This window comes from Camelina sativa, chromosome 16, assembly GCF_030686135.1.
Source record: "Camelina sativa cultivar CO46 ecotype springtype chromosome 16, ASM3068613v1".
Taxonomy (NCBI): domain Eukaryota; kingdom Viridiplantae; phylum Streptophyta; class Magnoliopsida; order Brassicales; family Brassicaceae; genus Camelina; species Camelina sativa.
Genome location: NC_141895.1, coordinates 15,391,569 through 15,408,752, shown reverse-complemented (window position 1 = coordinate 15,408,752; position 17,184 = coordinate 15,391,569). Strand labels below are relative to the sequence as shown.

Here is a 17,184-nt window from a genome sequence, read left to right as displayed (position 1 = left end):
ACAACATATTCTACATAACATTTAACATCTTTAAAACTCTATTCAAATCTCAAACCAATAACCCCCACAAGATTCAAAGAGGAGGCGTTATTCTTGGTTAGTTGGTATTAAAAGAGGAGTAGTATTAAAAGTATTAAATCAGATTTAAAGGGAGGTTTTAGCTTAAGAGCTTGATTATATAAATTGAGAATTTATAGACAAAGTATCAGAAGGGTTTAAATGTCAAGAAACTACTCTTACATAATCAAATTTTCTTAACCTACTTTAGTCGTTTTGGAAGACATTCAATTTATAGTTGACTATGGACAGAGCAAGAGTTTTTTACACTGCGCGAGCTTATAGTCAAAACCCTAAGCATATAACACATAAAAACCAAACTAAGATGCAAAACCCAAGTATTGTTCAAAACCAAACTAAGATGCAAAAAAACAGAGGACATGCGTTACAGGCTAATGCAAATGAAACTCACATTAATCATGTGATATTTTCTCGGGTTTAAACTTTCGGAAAACAGTTTTTTTTTAGACGTGGACAATTACAATATATTCCATTCATACATCAAACTATATTGACTGTACTGAAACATACATAGACTTTTAAAATATTTAAATTTCATATCTGGATTTATGATTTTGTGTTTAAATGGTTTTAATCGTTTTAGTAGAGTACTTAACCATTAGGACACATCAAATTATTGAAATTTAGCGAACAAAAAACAAATATATCACCTACGGTCTCTCTTCTTCTTCTTCGATCTTCTCCTCCTCCTCTCTTTCCATGGCCAAACTGATACATTTAGGCCAACGTGTGTGTTGCAATTCCGCTCGCTGAGATATATTTTGGGTATTTGAATTACTCAATATCATACAATGACATTAAATATATTAGCCAATGTATTGTAATTGAATTTTCTCTGGAACTAATAAGGATTTGAAACATTCAAATACTATTTAGAAAAGAAATCATCCAGTGATTTTGGGAATTATTTTCATCCCAAATATGAAACCAAATTTGTAAAAAAAAAACACAAGCTTGAAAATATGGATTTAGAAGCCCTAATTCATTTCCACCCTCCGCTTCCATCTTCATTTTAATCTTAGGTTTATTCATTTCGGGATCTGTAAATCAAAGTGAGAAAAATATATCAGCCATGGAAATAGAAAAGGGAGAAGAAGACCAAATACCATGTATGAAGTCTTTGTTCATTATTGTTCAACAAGTTACTAGGTTTAAGCCTTGTTGGAAGCAATGATTTTATCTTCATTTCTACTACTAAAACGACGACGTTTTGGATATCTCCTTAAAAGCCATTTTTCCTTAAATTTTCTTCTACTTGTGACATATTAATTTATGCTTTAAGTCATGTTGAGTTATAGTGTAAGTGTAACAAACAATGTAAATTTTATTTATATTTCTACAGTATAACACATTAAAAAGGATAAATTTCTTTAAATTCCACTAAAATTTTTTTTTCCAAAAATACCACAAAAGTTTTTTATCCCTAAATTACCACAAACACAAAAAATTGATTTTTAAGGATGTAAATTTTTTTTTAGGTTTGGGTTGACACATTTAGTTTTAGGGTATAGTTTTTAGGGGTAGGGTTTAATATTTAGAATTTATTAATTAGTTTTTAGTATTAGAATTTTAGTTCAATTATGGAAAAAAAATACATTTTAGTGGTATTTTTGGGAAAAAAACTAAATCGTGGTATTTGTGAAATAAAAATTTATTTTAGTGGTATTTATGACAATTGCCCTTATAAAAATATTCTTCTAATTCCAGAATATAACTTTTTATTTTTGAAAAATACAAACATAAAAATACATAGATACTACAAAAAAACATTCAATATACACACCAGGAAAACAAATGCGAACAGCCGGAAAGAAACACTAATCAAGTTCCACAGTTTCTTCATCGAACAAATTCCAAAGTTGTTCAACGTCAAACGCCAAAGTGGCCCCAGTTTCTGTTGTCGTAGCTTCTGGACCCAGTGCATCTACCTCTTGGCTCTCTTCTAATAAACTCTCCAACCATATATTTTTTCCATCCAATAGATTATAGACAGACTCATAATTCTTCTCTTCTTTGCCACATGTGATACTACTTCCACAAACATTATTGTTCTTGAGTCCAGAGCATGGAGGAATAACATCAACTTTTGGAAAGCAATTGAGATAGCTAAAGCCACTCTTTGAGGAGAAGGATCGAGGTCGAGGCTTTAAAACTTCGATCTTTTGGGCTGATGTGGTAGGAGGGAAAGTAATGATTTTCTTTTTCATTTTGGGCTTACAGGGTTCATGATTCTTACTCAAATGGGTGTTCCAGTAATTCTTAACGTCATTTGCGGTACGACCAGGCAATCGACCCGCAATCAGGGACCATCTAAGCATAGTAAAATAACATACATATGAGTTATTAGTGTTGAACTTGTGTGTTCTGAAATAAAAACTAGAGTAATCAGTATCTACCTATTTCCTAAAAGCCTATGGAGGCGAATAAGAAGATCAACTTCATCAGAACTAAGTTTTCCTCTCTTGATACTTGGCTTCAAATAGTTCAACCATCTTAGTCTACAACTCTTCCTGCATCGATTTAGCCCTGCGAAACAAAAACTGTGCAGTATAATATCATGAAGAATCTATCTATGCGCAGCAATGTAAATATTGTATTGTTTTTTTACCAGATGAGGCTGGCAATATAGCTTTTGGTCTTCAATTTTAAACTTAAAATCTTCGTTTAGGTCCAATATTAAACAATGAATTGTTTTTTAAAGCAAAAAGGAAAATAGTGATTTGTGCAATAGGTTATTAATTAATTTGCCGAATTCATGTTAGATAGAGAAATAGAATATTCGGAGTGATTATGTATATATATATATATGTGTGTAACATACCAGCTCTTAAAGGAACTTGGTGCCATTTGCCTTCTCCATACTTATCAATACACTGCCTCAAGAGATTATCTTCTTCACCAGTCCATGCACCTTTTCTCAACCCATTGGACACAGCCTCCATGGAAAAACAAAAATATATTAGAAGTATATATCGAGGAGGAAGGGTTTATATTGTGGCTTCAAAAATCCATGCAAAAGTTGTAGAGAATGTGAGTGTCCGAGCAAAATTATATATACACATAGCTAGAGAAGAGCTATGATATCCACAATGGATTTTTGAAGAGATAGGGAAGTGACGTGCATGTTTGATATCCACATTTTCATGATTTACCTGTCGTGCTTTATTTGCTCAGTAACATTTTATGGTCACTGTTAGAGAAAAGGTTTCGTGGAATCTAGCGACCAGCAAGTCTCCTAGCAAAATTAGGAGATAGGAAGATTAATGATTGGTGGCTGATGATGGCTTACAAGAGAGAGAGAGAGAGAGAGAGAGAGAGAGAGAGAGAGAGAGAGAGAGAGAGAGAGAGAGAGAGAGAGAGAGAGAGAGAGAGAGAGAGAGAGAGATTCCATAATTATAACAGAGAGAGCAAATTCATGCACAAGACATAAAACAGTATAGAGAAAATAGCTTATTTTCTCTTTCTTTTTTTCTTTCATTTTACACACTTTTGGAGAGTTTTTCTTTACTGCAAATCTTACAAACCTTAAGACTGTTCACAGACTCATTTTTCTGGTTATATTTGTTACATGTGATACTACCATCTTTGTTGCTTGCTTTGCCAAAGCCAACTTCTGGCTGCCAGTAGAGCCGGCTGCAGTCGTTGTAGGATTGAGGTAGAGGCTTTATAACATTGATTCTTTGGATCGGAGGAGTAGCTGAAGAAGTATTTTCTCTCTTTCTCGTTTTGCTCTTACAACACGAGAAATTAGTGTTCCAGTAATTCTTGACATTATTAGCTGTTCGACCAGGCAACCTACCGGCGATGAGTGACCACCTAATCATGCATTTGAACAGTTTGTAAAATGACTTAGTACTGGATCATATACATCATGTAAATACTATGAATTTGTGTCTGAACGATTTAAACCTGTTTCCTAGAAGCCTATGAAGGCGAATGAGAAGATCAACTTCGTCTGAGTTAAATTTTCCTCGTTTAATACTTGGCTTCAAGTAGTTCAACCATCTTAGTCTACAACCCTTCCCGCATCGGTTTAACCCTATGGAACCTTTATTTTATCAGTTATCACGAAGCATCTATGAACAGCCACAGGATCGACATAAACCATACGGCCTTTACACACATATGGATACATGCACATATACTTAACCTTTTAGCTAATTTACTAAAAAACAAACAAACGAGAGGGTTTACCAACAACTTCTCCAGTTTTAAATACATTTTGTTAAGTGATTAAGTTCACCATTTATCTTGCCAACAAAAAATATTTTTCATTATGTGATATCTAGATATATTATCAGAAGAATTAAAGTGCACACACTTGTTAACAGATATATTATTTTTTCAACCTGTTAAGTAATTGGAGGCAGATAAGAATAAAGTAGGAAATCACTATAGATAAATGTTATATATTACATATATACCAGCTCTTAAAGGAACATGATGCCATTTGCCTTCTCCATACTTATCAATACATTGCCTCAAGAGACTATCTTCGTCAGCAGTCCATGTACCTTTTCTCAACCCATTTGAAGAACCCTCCATGTTCCAAAGATAAATATTAGAAGAATCTAACCAAGTTATCAAAAAATTTATAAGTAAAGGGGTCGTCGAGGAAGAGGGTATATATCGTGGCTTCACAAATCTTTGGAAGTTTTATTAATAAGGTGAGTATGTAAGCAAATCTGTATATATATACACGTGAAGGGCATAAGGAAATGACGTGCATGTTTGATATCCACATTTCATGTTTTTGGTATCGTGTTTGCTAAGTTAGTTGTCTGTTATGTTACTGCTACTGATTTGGACTAGAAAAAAGGTTCATAGCACTTAGCTAGTTAGCTGGTCTCTATATTTCTTTTCCATTTCATGCATAACATATATGACATAATAGGGGAATATGATGGATTAGTCTTTATATTTGGAGTATGTTTCTTCACCGCAGATCTGAAAAAGCTTTGAACTCTTTATTCATAATTTAAAATATTCTTCTGTTTTTCATATAGGAACATTGAACTTCTCCACTACAGGATAACATGTTTAAAGAGTACCGTAATAATTTGCACACAGTGACTAAGATTTCTCTATACGATTAATCCCCTATATATTAATAGAGAAGCACATTCTTAAAAAAGTTGATGTGTCGCCGCTAGAAAGCTTTGTGCAAGTTTAGCAAAATACTCTTAAATTTACTACTTAATTACATAAAAATGCCATTATATTTTAATAAAACCAATTAACTGAATAATAGTTAAATATGTCATCATTTTCACACAAATTTAAATATCAAATACTAATTAAATAATTACATACTATTTTAAGGCGAAATTTCACTAAAATTTACTTATAAATATACAAGTCAAAGTTATATTGATTTCCTAGAATCATTATATGTAAAATATTCTAAAAAGGCTATAAAAATATCAATTAATATAAAGTTAATAAAAAAAAAAGATATAACTTATTAAACATATAACTTATTAACATAATCATATAAAAACAAAATATAATTTTTATGTTAGTATTATAACCATAATAATTTAAATAACAAACCTTTAATAGTTATTATAATTGATTATAGAAAGAAGTATATTATCCCTGAATTATCTCCAACTCATTAAAAGAAAATTGATTCCCAATAAATATATATTTTTATATATTTATAAATAAATATAAAAATGACAACAAATTAGAGGATATTATGATGTGTGATTATTTATATATATATATATAAAGTATGTAAACTAATTAATTTCAACATTTAGTGTCATTATTAGTTAAAAAATGGAAATATTGATAACCTAATAGGAATATATGTTCTACTTGTATATTCCTCTATGTGCTATTAAAAAGGAATGATAAAATAACTCTTATCGTTATAAATAAACTTAGTACCCAAAAAAATATAATATTTTTGAAATGAGTAGCTATTACATTATGCAAAACCATAAATATAAATTTGATTTTGAAAGCACACAAAATATTTATTGCCATAAATTGTAACATTTTGTTAATATTTTCTTTACAACACTCACATATTTCACGGGTGAAATGTATTATTACACGAATATGTTGATTTTGGACTTTCATTAGTTTTTTCATAACTTTTTTTGTGGTAATAACCGGTCATTTATAGAAAATATTAACAAACCGACTAACTCAAAATATTTAAATAGCCTGATAAAGAAAAATTGAATCAATAAGTTAGATTATCTTCAAAATTTTTAGTTTAGAATCCGATTGTTACTAACATATAATAAAATTAAATAATTAAACTACCAAGTAATATAGTATATGTTGTTATGTTACATAAGAAGAAACATACAAAATTGTTATGATTACAAAATAAAACATAAGAAGATATGAGTTTGATTTTTAAACCACACAAAAGACATGTTGCAATAAATAATAACATTTTATAAGTATTTTCTCTACCATAAAACATCTTACCAATTCAAAAATTTCACGGGTGAAATGTACCTTTTACACGAAAAATTGCAGTTTTGAATAATAAATAAAAAACTTTAGTTACATATTATGTTTAACCCAATATATAAAAAACATAAATATGTAAATAGTTTTACTTATAATAATTTTCTTTAAATTGATTTATCCCGCACATATTGCGGGTTGTTACCTAGTAGTATATATGAAAAAAAAAACTAGGAACCAGAAAAGATACGTATGTACAAAATTAAACTTAAAAAGATAATTAAAAAGATAACATACGAGACCATGATACAACATTATGAAATATATATCTTAGCTACTTATTTTAAGTAATATAAAATTTATTTATTAATTTTAATTTAAATAGTAGGTTAGACTTTTTATCTATTTGAAAGGAATAATAATAATACATCAAACTTAGGCTGCAAATGGTTGTCTGATATTGAAAAAATGGGTTGAACAAAATTGGGTTGAATAGTATTCAACTCATTCATCTCCAAAATAGTGGTTGAACAGATTGAACATTTTTGCTATAGGATTAGTTTATTTTTTCATTTTTTTCAGTTCAACGGGAAAGCTGAATACTTTTTTCCAAGCTCTTCAACCTTTTGAAAGCAAATGGTGAAAATTGGTTGAATAATTTATTTCAATCTGTTTAATCTCTTCAACCATACAACCATTTGCACCTTTAATATATCAAAGAAGTTACTAGTCAGCCAGTTACGAACCTTTAGTACCAAAAAGCCCTTCAACTCATGCTTTCCCAACTTAATGCATGGCCCAATTCTGATATACAGTAAATATGCTACAGACAAAGACTAAATCGACAAATATGCATGGCCCAATTCTAATCTCTATATATTTGTTTTGGATTCAATGTCGCATCTCAGAACAAATATACTAAGACATAGGCCAAATCGACAAAATTGCGCAGTTGATAAGAGAAATTTTAATTCCCTAATTCAGAAAAAATTGGTTGTTAAAAACTACGTTGCACGGAATTGCCGGTGAAGCTCTGATTCTCGCTCCGGAATCAGAATCAGAAGCAGAAGCGGTCAGAATCGCTGGGAATCGCAAGGGAAGCGCGATTCCTAGAAAAGGCGATGGAAACGTTTTAGAATCGTTCGATTCTGTGATGGAAGCGTGATTGATTATAAATCGGAATCGTAATTGGTTTCTTCGTCGTTGGGGTTGTGTCATAAACCAAATCCAAAGGAAAAAAGATGATTAACTCTTCCTCCACGTGCCTTCAGATTTTTTAATGTCTTTTATTACTTCTTGGGCTCGAGCGAGGCCCATTTGTTTTTTTTTACCAATTTAGTTTTTTTTTTCTTTTTACGTTTCTTGTTTTGTGTTTTCTTTTTTATATCAAAAATACAATAATTTTTGAACACCTAATTCTCATACTAACTTAAATTTTTAAAGTTAGCATAACCTTTAAAGTTATTTTTTTTAGTCGTAAGATCTTTTTTTTATTATAATTTTGATTCTAATTATATTTTAAACAATATATCATCATTATTAACCATATATATATATATATATATATTTATACGCTTCCAAAAGATACCTGATTCCAATATTTTTCATAAAATTCGTTTTCGCGTTTCCAAACGTATCCGCTTCCACGCATTCGCTTCTGATTCCATGCAACGTAAGATCGAACACACACATTTTCATTCATTGATTGAGTAATACAAGTCCATTCTTAAAACTTCAAATAATATCATATGCAGAAGTACATATTAGTTTTCTGTTAACTTTATATATATGTTGACTCAAAAAAATTAAAAAAAACAAACGAAGATGAGAAACATCATCATTTTAAATCTCAACAAAATCTTCTAAATATTTATACTATTAATTAATGAAACAGGTAGAACCGCCCGATGAGGTTGTTCGGATTGCGGAACAGGAGGCAATGACATGGCAGCAAGCTCAAGCGGAAGCTGAGGGTGAGGAGGTACATATACCTTCTTTCGCTATACCTTCTCGGATTAGGGGGAATTCGGTTACTCTTCCTCAGGTTTTTTCAGGTTATCGGTGTTTTGTGGATGGTTCTCAAGGATCTCCAATCAAGGGAGCCACCAACTTCCGGCGTAGTTTGTCTCCATTACATGCAGAAGTAGAAACTTTCATCTGGGCTATGCGGTACATGATCGGGCATGATTACCGGGAGGTGGTGTTTTTTACCGACTGCTCGGATTTGGTGAAGATGGTGTCTTCTCCTCAAGAATGGCCGACTTTTTCAACATATCTTGACGACATAAGGATTGAAAGGGAAGAGTTTTCTTCTTTCTCTTTATCTTTTGTGTCTCGTACTGCAAATGTTCGTGCGGATTCCTTAGCACGCAGATGGCGTCTATCTCCGCAGCATGTTTTATTTGTAAACAATTTTCCATCGTATTGGCTCGTTTGAGCTGATCTTTTGTTGTCAAAAAAATAAAAATAATAATAATGAAACATTCTATGGATAATTTAATTTTTTGATTAATGATAAAATATATGACTATGTTTGGATATATGTAAAGAATTAATTATAAGAGATGGTTGGATACATATATATATATATATATATATAAGCATTTATTTATTCCATATTTATCCTTAATGAATTTCCTAATTTATTATTTAAATTAATGACATTCTTTGAAAATACTAACACAAAGGTCACTCTCTAAAATGTATTTCGTTATGGGAAATTCTCAATAATATCACTAATTTAAGTTTTTCTTCCAAACTTATCACACATCATTAATTGTGACAAAATTAGCACAAACTTGTATAACATTAATAATAAAATTAAGGGGATTAAAAAAGAAATAAGTTGTTAAAATTGTGAGAACGTAAACTCGATGTTCCTCCGCCGAGAGAGAATACGGCGAAAAAGAACCAAAGAAATATGAATCCGGTGAACCCAATCATGAATCCGACGAACCCGATCGAATCTGAAGTCGAGATGAATCATAACCTGAAACTGAGAGAGAATACGGTCTTCTTCCATCTGCCGCGTTGTTTTACCTTCCGACACTTATATGACCGCCAAGCTCCATCTCCGATCTAGCGTCATTCTCGATGTGATGGAGGACATTATGATTCTCGATGGGCATGTACATCCAGGATCGAGGATTATCATTCGGTGGAGACTTTGTCGGATTGGTAGGTGGTTGTGGCCAACAACGTGACTGACATTGCAATCATCAACAGAGGAGCCATTGATGGGCAAAGATCAGGTGCTCAGCGAAGAGGAACGAGCGTAAGAGAGCATGTACATCCAGGTTCTCCTTCTCCGCCTTCGACCTTGTCTGTCTCATGATCTTTTGATATGTTACGGTTTTGACTCACTTTGACCCCGTTTATTTGATAGTTTTGTAGTTGTTTGAGTCCTTTTCAGGTTATAATGAGAGGCTAGGAAGCTAAAAGCAAGGATTGGAACAGCAGGAGCAATCGGAGCAGAAAGGAGTTGAATTGGAGCAGAAAAGCTGATTTTAGACCCAGGAGCACATGCTCTCGATTTCCGAGCACATGCTCCCAACTCTACGGTTTCATGACAACACGTGGCAAGCATCTAGGCGCCGATTCCCTGCCTAATTCCCCTTATTTTAGGCGATCCTTTGTGAGAGAAAGAGGGCTGAGATCGCTTTTTAATAGGGAGATTTGAATTTGGAATCTTTCCTTATTTTTCTCTACTTGTATGCTATTTAACCTAGGGTTTTTAGGAGAGATGGATATACCTTTTTCTTTTGGTTTTTTAGCGACGCTTTTGTGAGAGGGAGAAGGGCGGCTACCTCGTGAAGCATATTCTGAACCCTTGTGATTTTTATATTTTCATGCTATTGAATTTCTCATCTATGTTGGTTATTCATTTCTCTATGTCTGAGTAGTTTTCTTTGCTAGATTAGGGGTTTCAAAAGGGGTTTCATGGGTTAGCAACAGAACACAAATAGAGCTTTATATAATCGATTGTCTTCACTATTGTTAGACTTAATGCTTAGGTTGATTTGATCACCCAATTTATGATTCTAGGTTTATCTATTCATCAAAAGTGTAATAGGTTGCTAGAAAAGACATTAGTGGGCAAATTATCCTAGACCTGCGAAAGTTGATGTGTAGGTGATTTGTGAACTTATCATTCCTGTTCTTTAGTGCTTGTCTGCGATTCTGGGCTCAAACGACAGTTTAGGGTTTATGGACCGCCGAGCATGTGCTCCGGATGTCTGAGCATGTGCTCCGCGTTTCCGCACAGAATCGATCAGATAGAGTTATTGATACCACGACAGTGGATCAGTTTATATTTATGTTTGAGTTCTAGACTGGTACTTAATCTATGCCCTGAATAGTTGTTTAGTTGCTATCTCTGAAATTCCCGAGAATTACCCCTGATCTAGTGTTTTGCTTATTGCCTTTTTATACCGTTTTAATCGCGTTACTGTTACCAAACAAACCCAACTTTGAATTGTCTTAGCTTGAAATTGAACCAATAGAACCATAGAGTAAAACTTGGTCTTCGTGGGATTCGACCCCTAAGTACTACTTCTTTGCTGTGCACTTGCAGTAGGAAAATAGGGTTTAAAACTCTGTGTATCAAGTTTTTGGCGCCGTTGCCGGGGACCAAATTGTTACCTTTGGTTTTTGGCGAAATTACTAGACTAAGACCTTACTGATTTGTCTTTATGCTTCTTCTTTGCGTGTGTTTCAGGTGCATGTAAAGAAGATCTACAAAAAGAAACAACACCGAAGAACTAGTTGCTTTGTTAGCCGCAGAAAGAACAAACCGTAAGAACAGAAAGTTTCAATCCGTCAACATGGGTGACAACAGAAACAATGAGGATATGGCTGCCGAGTTGCAGCAACTTCGACAACAGTTGGGGCAGTTGCTCCGTGCTCAACACGAAAGAGCCGCGCCGCCACAACCGTCCATTGGGGACAAGGACAACCCGCATGTGTTCTACACCTACCGAGCGGCGATTGTTCCTCCCGCCATCCCGAGACAAGATTTTGAGATCAAGCCACAGATGATCTCTCTAGTGAAGCAGCACCTATTTCACGGTCTCCCAGCTGAGATTCCGATGGACCACATCGAGAATTTTGAGGAGATATGTAGCACCACTGGTTCAAATGGGATACCACCAGACTTTTTGAAGTGCAAGCTCTTTCCCTTCTCTCTTGCGGATAGAGCTTCACGTTGGCTGAAGTCATTGCCACCTGGGTCTCTGAAATCATGGGAACAATGTAGATCTGCGTTTCTGGACCATTTCTACACCAAGGCTAAGACCGCTGCCCTGAAGAACAAGATTTCATCGTTCCAACAACACACTGGAGAAGCCTTCTGCGAGGCTTGGGAGAGGTACAAAGAGTACCGTAGAGAGTGTCCGCACCATGGATTCAGTGATGAACAGATTCTGGGCATTTTCTATGATGGAGTTAATTGGGACTACAGAAACGCTCTCAACTCGGCCAGCAATGGGGATTTTATGACAAAGTCTAAGGAAGGAGCATATCAGTTGATTGAGAACCTAGCTGCAAGCTCCAGCAACAAGGCTCCTGAGTATGACAGGTCCGTGAAGGTCAACAGTGTCGATACGCAAAAGATTGACGAGTTGACAGCCAAGGTGAACCTTCTTCTAAAGGGGAGCCAGAAAACTGTCCATTTTGTCGATGAGACCGGAGACATGCCGCTAGCTCAGGAGATTTGTGATGGAGAGGATGAATCGATGGAGGTTAATTATGTGAGTGGGCAAGGTTTTGTGCAGAACAGGGGTTTCAACCCGAACTACAGAAGCCATCCGAATTTGTCCTACAGAAGCACCAACGTGGAGAATCCTCAGGATCAGGTGTATCCGCAGCAAGGAGCTCAGAATCAGATGAGTTATCAGAAAACCTTCTCAAACAACTTCCAAGGCAAACAGTTTGTGCCCACTCAAAACCGTTTCCAAGGGGGGAACCAGCAGGCATATACAAGCGCTCAGCAAGCATTGCCTTTCACCAACCAGCAGTTGGGACCTTCATCTGCTAGCAGCTCTCAGGATGAGCTGAAAAACATGATGCAACAACTCTTGGTGAATCAACAAAAAGCTTCAGTGGAAATCAACGCTAAGGTCGATACCATGTACAATGACCTTAATGGGAAGTATGAGGCAGTAATGTCACATGTGAAGAAGCTCGATGTTCAGGTTGCACAGACTGCTGAAGCCGTGAAAAGAACTCCTGGGACTCTGCCCGGAAAAGGGGAAGCAAACCCGCGGAACGAGTATGTCAATGCGATTGAGCTAAGGGGAGGAAAGAAGTTACCCCCTAGAGAAGCACCATCCGCTAGGCTTGACAAGGGCAAGGGTATTGCTGAAGAATACCTTCCTCAACATGCTGCTGAGACTCCACCGTTGAGTCAAAAAGAAGTCGAAGCATCCGGCGAGCATGTGCTCCCATCCAGCGAGCACGTGCTCCCGACTCCCGATCAGACCGTTCCTTCTGAGGTACCTCCTGCACGCGTGTACACCCCTAGGGTTCCTTACCCTGTTCCTCCTAAGAAATCTCGCAAGGATTTGGAGGATGCAAAGTGCAAGGAGATGTTGAGAGAATTGACGGTAAAACTACCCCTAGCTGATGCTGTTCAGATGATACCTGCTTTGAAGAGATATGTGAAAGGGTTAGTTTCTGGGAGAGTGTCAGAGGAAGAGAACGTGATGATGGTTTCAAGAGAGTGCAGTGCTGTGCTGCAAAACAAAGTGCTAAAGAAGAGAGATGATCCAGGGCGATTTGGCTTATCCGTGAGAATCGGTAAAACGATTTTTGCAAACTCCCTCTGTGATCTAGGTTCCAGTGTGAACCTTATGCCATATTCAGTGGCTAAAAGGCTGGGATACACGAAGTTCAAGTCTACACGGATTTCATTAGTATTCGCGGATAGATCCACCAAGCGCCCCATAGGAGTGTTGGAGGATTTACATGTCCAGATAGGGGACACGCTTATACCAGCAGACTTTGTGGTTCTGGAACTTGAAGAAGAACCATGTGACCCCCTGATCTTAGGTAGATCATTCTTATGCACAGCTGGTGCGATTATAGATGTGCGAGGGGGAGCGATCGATCTCCAGCTGGGGGATATGATAGCAAGGTTTGAGATGAATAAGCTGCTCAAGAAACCTATGATAGATGGTCAGACTTTTGTGGTTGATGATGGTTCAGAGGTTGCACATGAGGTTACCGATGAAGTTCTCACTCTCGACCCGTTGGAGGTTGCCTTGACAAAGGCAGAGGGTAAGTATGGATTCTTGAATGAGGAAGCTGATGGTTTTACACGCATTTTGGATGCAGGTACACGGTTCCAGCAACTGGTAGCTTACGCCAGCCTAGACGATGAGAACCAATCAGGGGAGGAATCCGCCGAGGGATAACCTGCTCCGGATTCCGGAGCACATGCTCCGGTGAAGTCAGCGGACGGTCCTTGGAGCGAGTTAAGAGCTCCAAAGGTAGAGCTAAAACCACTTCCAGCCGGGCTAAGGTACGCGTTCCTAGGTCCTAACTCTACATACCCCGTGATAGTTAACTCTGAACTAAACAATGTAGAGACCGCTTTGCTCCTTTGTGAACTTAGGAAGTATAGAAATGCTCTAGGGTATTCACTAGATGACATCCCAGGAATCTCACCAGATCTTTGTATGCATAGGATACATTTAGAAGATGAATCAATGACTTCGGTAGAACATCAGAGGAGGTTGAACCCGAATCTAAAGGATGTTGTTAAGAAAGAGATAATGAAACTTCTAGATGCGGGTGTAATTTATGCTATTTCTGATAGTTCCTGGATTAGTCCAGTTCATGTAGTCCCTAAGAAAGGTGGAATTACAGTGGTTAAGAATGATAAGGATGAGTTGATTCCTACTAGGACAGTTACGGGACATCGCATGTGCATAGACTATAGAAAACTTAATGCTGCGACCCGTAAGGATCATTTTCCTTTGTCGTTTATTGATCAAATGCTTGAGAGATTGGCTAACCATCCTTACTACTGTTTCTTAGATGGCTATTCAGGTTTCTTTCAGATCCCAATCCATCCCGACGATCAAGAGAAGACCACATTCACATGTCCTTACGGCACCTTTGCTTACCGCAGAATGCCGTTTGGCTTGTGCAATGCACAAGCGACCTTCCAACGATGCATGATGTCCATTTTCACTAACCTGATTGAGGATATAATGGAAGTTTTCATGGACGATTTCTCCGTCTACGGGAGCTCCTTTTCCGTTTGTTTGTCTAATTTGTGCAGGGTGTTGCAGCGGTGTGAAGACAAACATCTGGTGCTGAATTGGGAGAAATGCCACTTCATGGTCAGAGATGGGATAGTGCTGGGACACAAGATTTCTGAAAAGGGGATTGAGGTTGACAAAGCCAAGGTTGAGGTGATGATGAGTTTACAACCGCCTAATTCGGTAAAAGGGATCCGCAGTTTCCTTGGCCACGCCGGTTTCTATAGACAGTTCATTAAGGATTTCTCCAAGATAGCAAGACCACTTACCCAGCTGTTGTGTAAGGAAGTGAAGTTTGATTTTGATTCTGCTTGCTTGGAAGCGTTTCACACGATCAAGGGAGCCTTGGTTAGCGCTCCGATTGTACAACCGCCAGATTGGGACCTTCCCTTTGAGGTCATGACTGATGCGAGTGATTTTTCCGTGGGAGCGGTTCTGGGACAGAGAAAAGACAAGAAGCTGCACGTGATATACTATGCCAGCCGCACCTTGGATGAGGCTCAGTGCAAGTACGCTACAACCGAGAAAGAACTTTTAGCGGTTGTGTTTGCTTTTGAGAAGTTCTGATCATACCTTGTTGGTTCCAAAGTGGTTGTTCACACTGATCATGCAGCATTAAGGTATCTACTGACCAAGAAGGATGCAAAACCAAGGCTACTCCGTTGGATTTTGTTGCTTCAAGAGTTTGACTTGGAGATTAAAGACAAGAAGGGTATTGAGAACGGAGTTGCAGATCACTTGTCAAGAATGAGGATAGAAGAAGAGCTACCCTTGGATGATAGCCTTCCTGAAGAACATGTTTACTCGATCGGCACCTTTGATCCCGCCGAGCACATGCTCCACCTGGGAGCACATGCTCCGAAAACTCCGTGCAAGGCAATCGATACTAACAAACAGCTGATTTTTTCTTGGTTTGGAGAGTATGCAAACTACCTAGCAGCAGAGAAAGAACCTACTGAGTTTGTGGGGAACAAGAAGAAGAAGTTCCTAAAAGACATAAGGCGGTATTTTTGGGATGAGCCTTACCTCTATAGGCATTGCTCGGATGGTGTTTTCAGGAGGTGTGTGACTGAGGAGGAGGTTCCTGGAGTCTTGTTTCATTACCATAGCTCACCCTATGCTGGACACTTTGCTACTTTCAAAACCGTGTCCAAAGCTCTTCAAGCGGGTTATTGGTGGCCTACCATGTTCAGAGATGCGCAGCGGTTCGTTTCTACTTGCGACACATGTCAGAGACAAGGGAACATCAGCAGGAGGAATGAAATGCCTCAGAATTTCATCTTGGAGGTTGAGGTATTTGATGTTTGGGGAATTGACTTCATGGGACCTTTCCCGAACTCATTCGGCAATGAGTACATATTGGTGGCTGTCGATTACGTGTCCAAGTGGGTAGAAGCTTTGGCCAGCCCCAATAATGATGCAAATACCTTGCTCAAGATGTTCAAGTCGGTTATTTTCCCATGGTTTGGTGTCCCACGGGTAGTCATTAGCGATGGTGGATCGCATTTCATTAACAAGGTCTTTGAGAGTCTTCTCAAGAAGAATGGAGTGAGGCACAAGGTCACCACCCCCTACCACCCACAAACAAGCGGCCAAGTTGAGATCTCTAACCGGGAGATTAAGAGCATTTTGCAACAAGGAAGGATTGGTCTTTGAAGCTAGATGAGGCTCTATGGGCTTATAGAACCGCCTACAAAACACCCCTGGGGACTACACCGTTTCACTTGGTGTATGGTAAGGCGTGTCACCTTCCTGTTGAGCTAGAGTACAAGGCTGCTTGGGCAGTGAAAATGCTGAACTTTGACACTAAGAGTGCCCATGAAAGGAGGAAGATGCAACTGCATGAGCTAGAGGAGATTAGGCACCTCGCCTATGAAAACTCAAAACTCTACAAGGAGCGTACCAAAGCCTACCATGACAAGCGGATCCTCACTAGGACCTTTGCTCCTAATGATCAAGTCTTGTTGTTCAACTCTAGGCTGAAACTGTTTTCCGGAAAGCTAAGATCACGATGGTCCGGACCCTTCACCATCAAGGAGATTAGACCATATGGGGCTGTTGTGTTGCTGGACACAAAAGGAGGAGAATTTGTGGTGAATGGACAGAGGCTGAAGCCATATCTTGCCACCTCTGAGCACGAAAGGGGTGAAACCTTCGCCCTAGGCAACCCTCCTATTGCCTAAGGAGCTTTCGAGTCAAGCTAATGACTTAAAACAAGCGCTGGGTGGGAGGCAACCCACCAGGTATATATTGCTGAGTTTTTCTTTTTCTTTTTAGGATTTGTTTCTTATTTTTTCGGTTTCAGGAATGTTGGAAGAAGACGCGGAGCACATGCTCGCAGGACGCGAGCAACCCGATGCACATGCTCGGCGAACTGAGAACCAAAGAAAAAGAGAAGAGCGATTGGGCC

The 17,184-nt window shown here is 37.6% G+C and overlaps 2 protein-coding genes, 1 non-coding gene and 1 pseudogene across 4 annotated transcripts; 1 reads left to right on the top strand and 3 right to left on the bottom strand.

Moving 5' to 3' along the window:
- Positions 1-1,759: 1,759 nt before the first annotated feature.
- LOC147925554 (transcription factor MYB114-like) lies at positions 1,760-3,217 on the bottom strand. Of its 2 annotated transcripts, none has more exons than XM_087492976.1 (3): positions 2,900-3,217; positions 2,475-2,618; positions 1,760-2,388 (listed from the first exon to the last, which is right to left on the bottom strand). In XM_087492976.1, the coding sequence occupies exons 1-3, from the start codon at positions 2,923-2,925 to the stop codon at positions 1,896-1,898; spliced, it is 663 nt and encodes a 220-aa protein (XP_087349102.1). In that variant the 5' UTR covers positions 2,926-3,217; the 3' UTR covers positions 1,760-1,895. The 2 variants fall into 2 exon arrangements, with proteins under 2 accessions (XP_087349102.1, XP_087349101.1); XM_087492975.1 differs by having other exon boundaries at positions 2,475-2,604; positions 2,900-3,215.
- A 312-nt stretch (positions 3,218-3,529) lies between these two features.
- On the bottom strand, positions 3,530-4,623 carry LOC104753609 (transcription factor MYB114-like). The gene is made up of 3 exons (XM_010475837.3): positions 4,503-4,623; positions 3,988-4,117; positions 3,530-3,894 (listed from the first exon to the last, which is right to left on the bottom strand). Exons 1-3 carry the CDS (start codon positions 4,621-4,623, stop codon positions 3,558-3,560), a joined length of 588 nt encoding a protein of 195 aa, XP_010474139.2. The 3' UTR covers positions 3,530-3,557.
- A 7,184-nt stretch (positions 4,624-11,807) lies between these two features.
- Positions 11,808-11,914, bottom strand: LOC147925553 (small nucleolar RNA R71). The gene has a single exon (XR_015585560.1). It is a non-coding gene; the product is annotated as a small nucleolar RNA R71 (small nucleolar RNA).
- Positions 11,915-12,569: 655 nt separating this feature from the next.
- LOC147925552 (uncharacterized) lies at positions 12,570-16,036 on the top strand (annotated as a pseudogene).
- Positions 16,037-17,184: the final 1,148 nt, after the last annotated feature.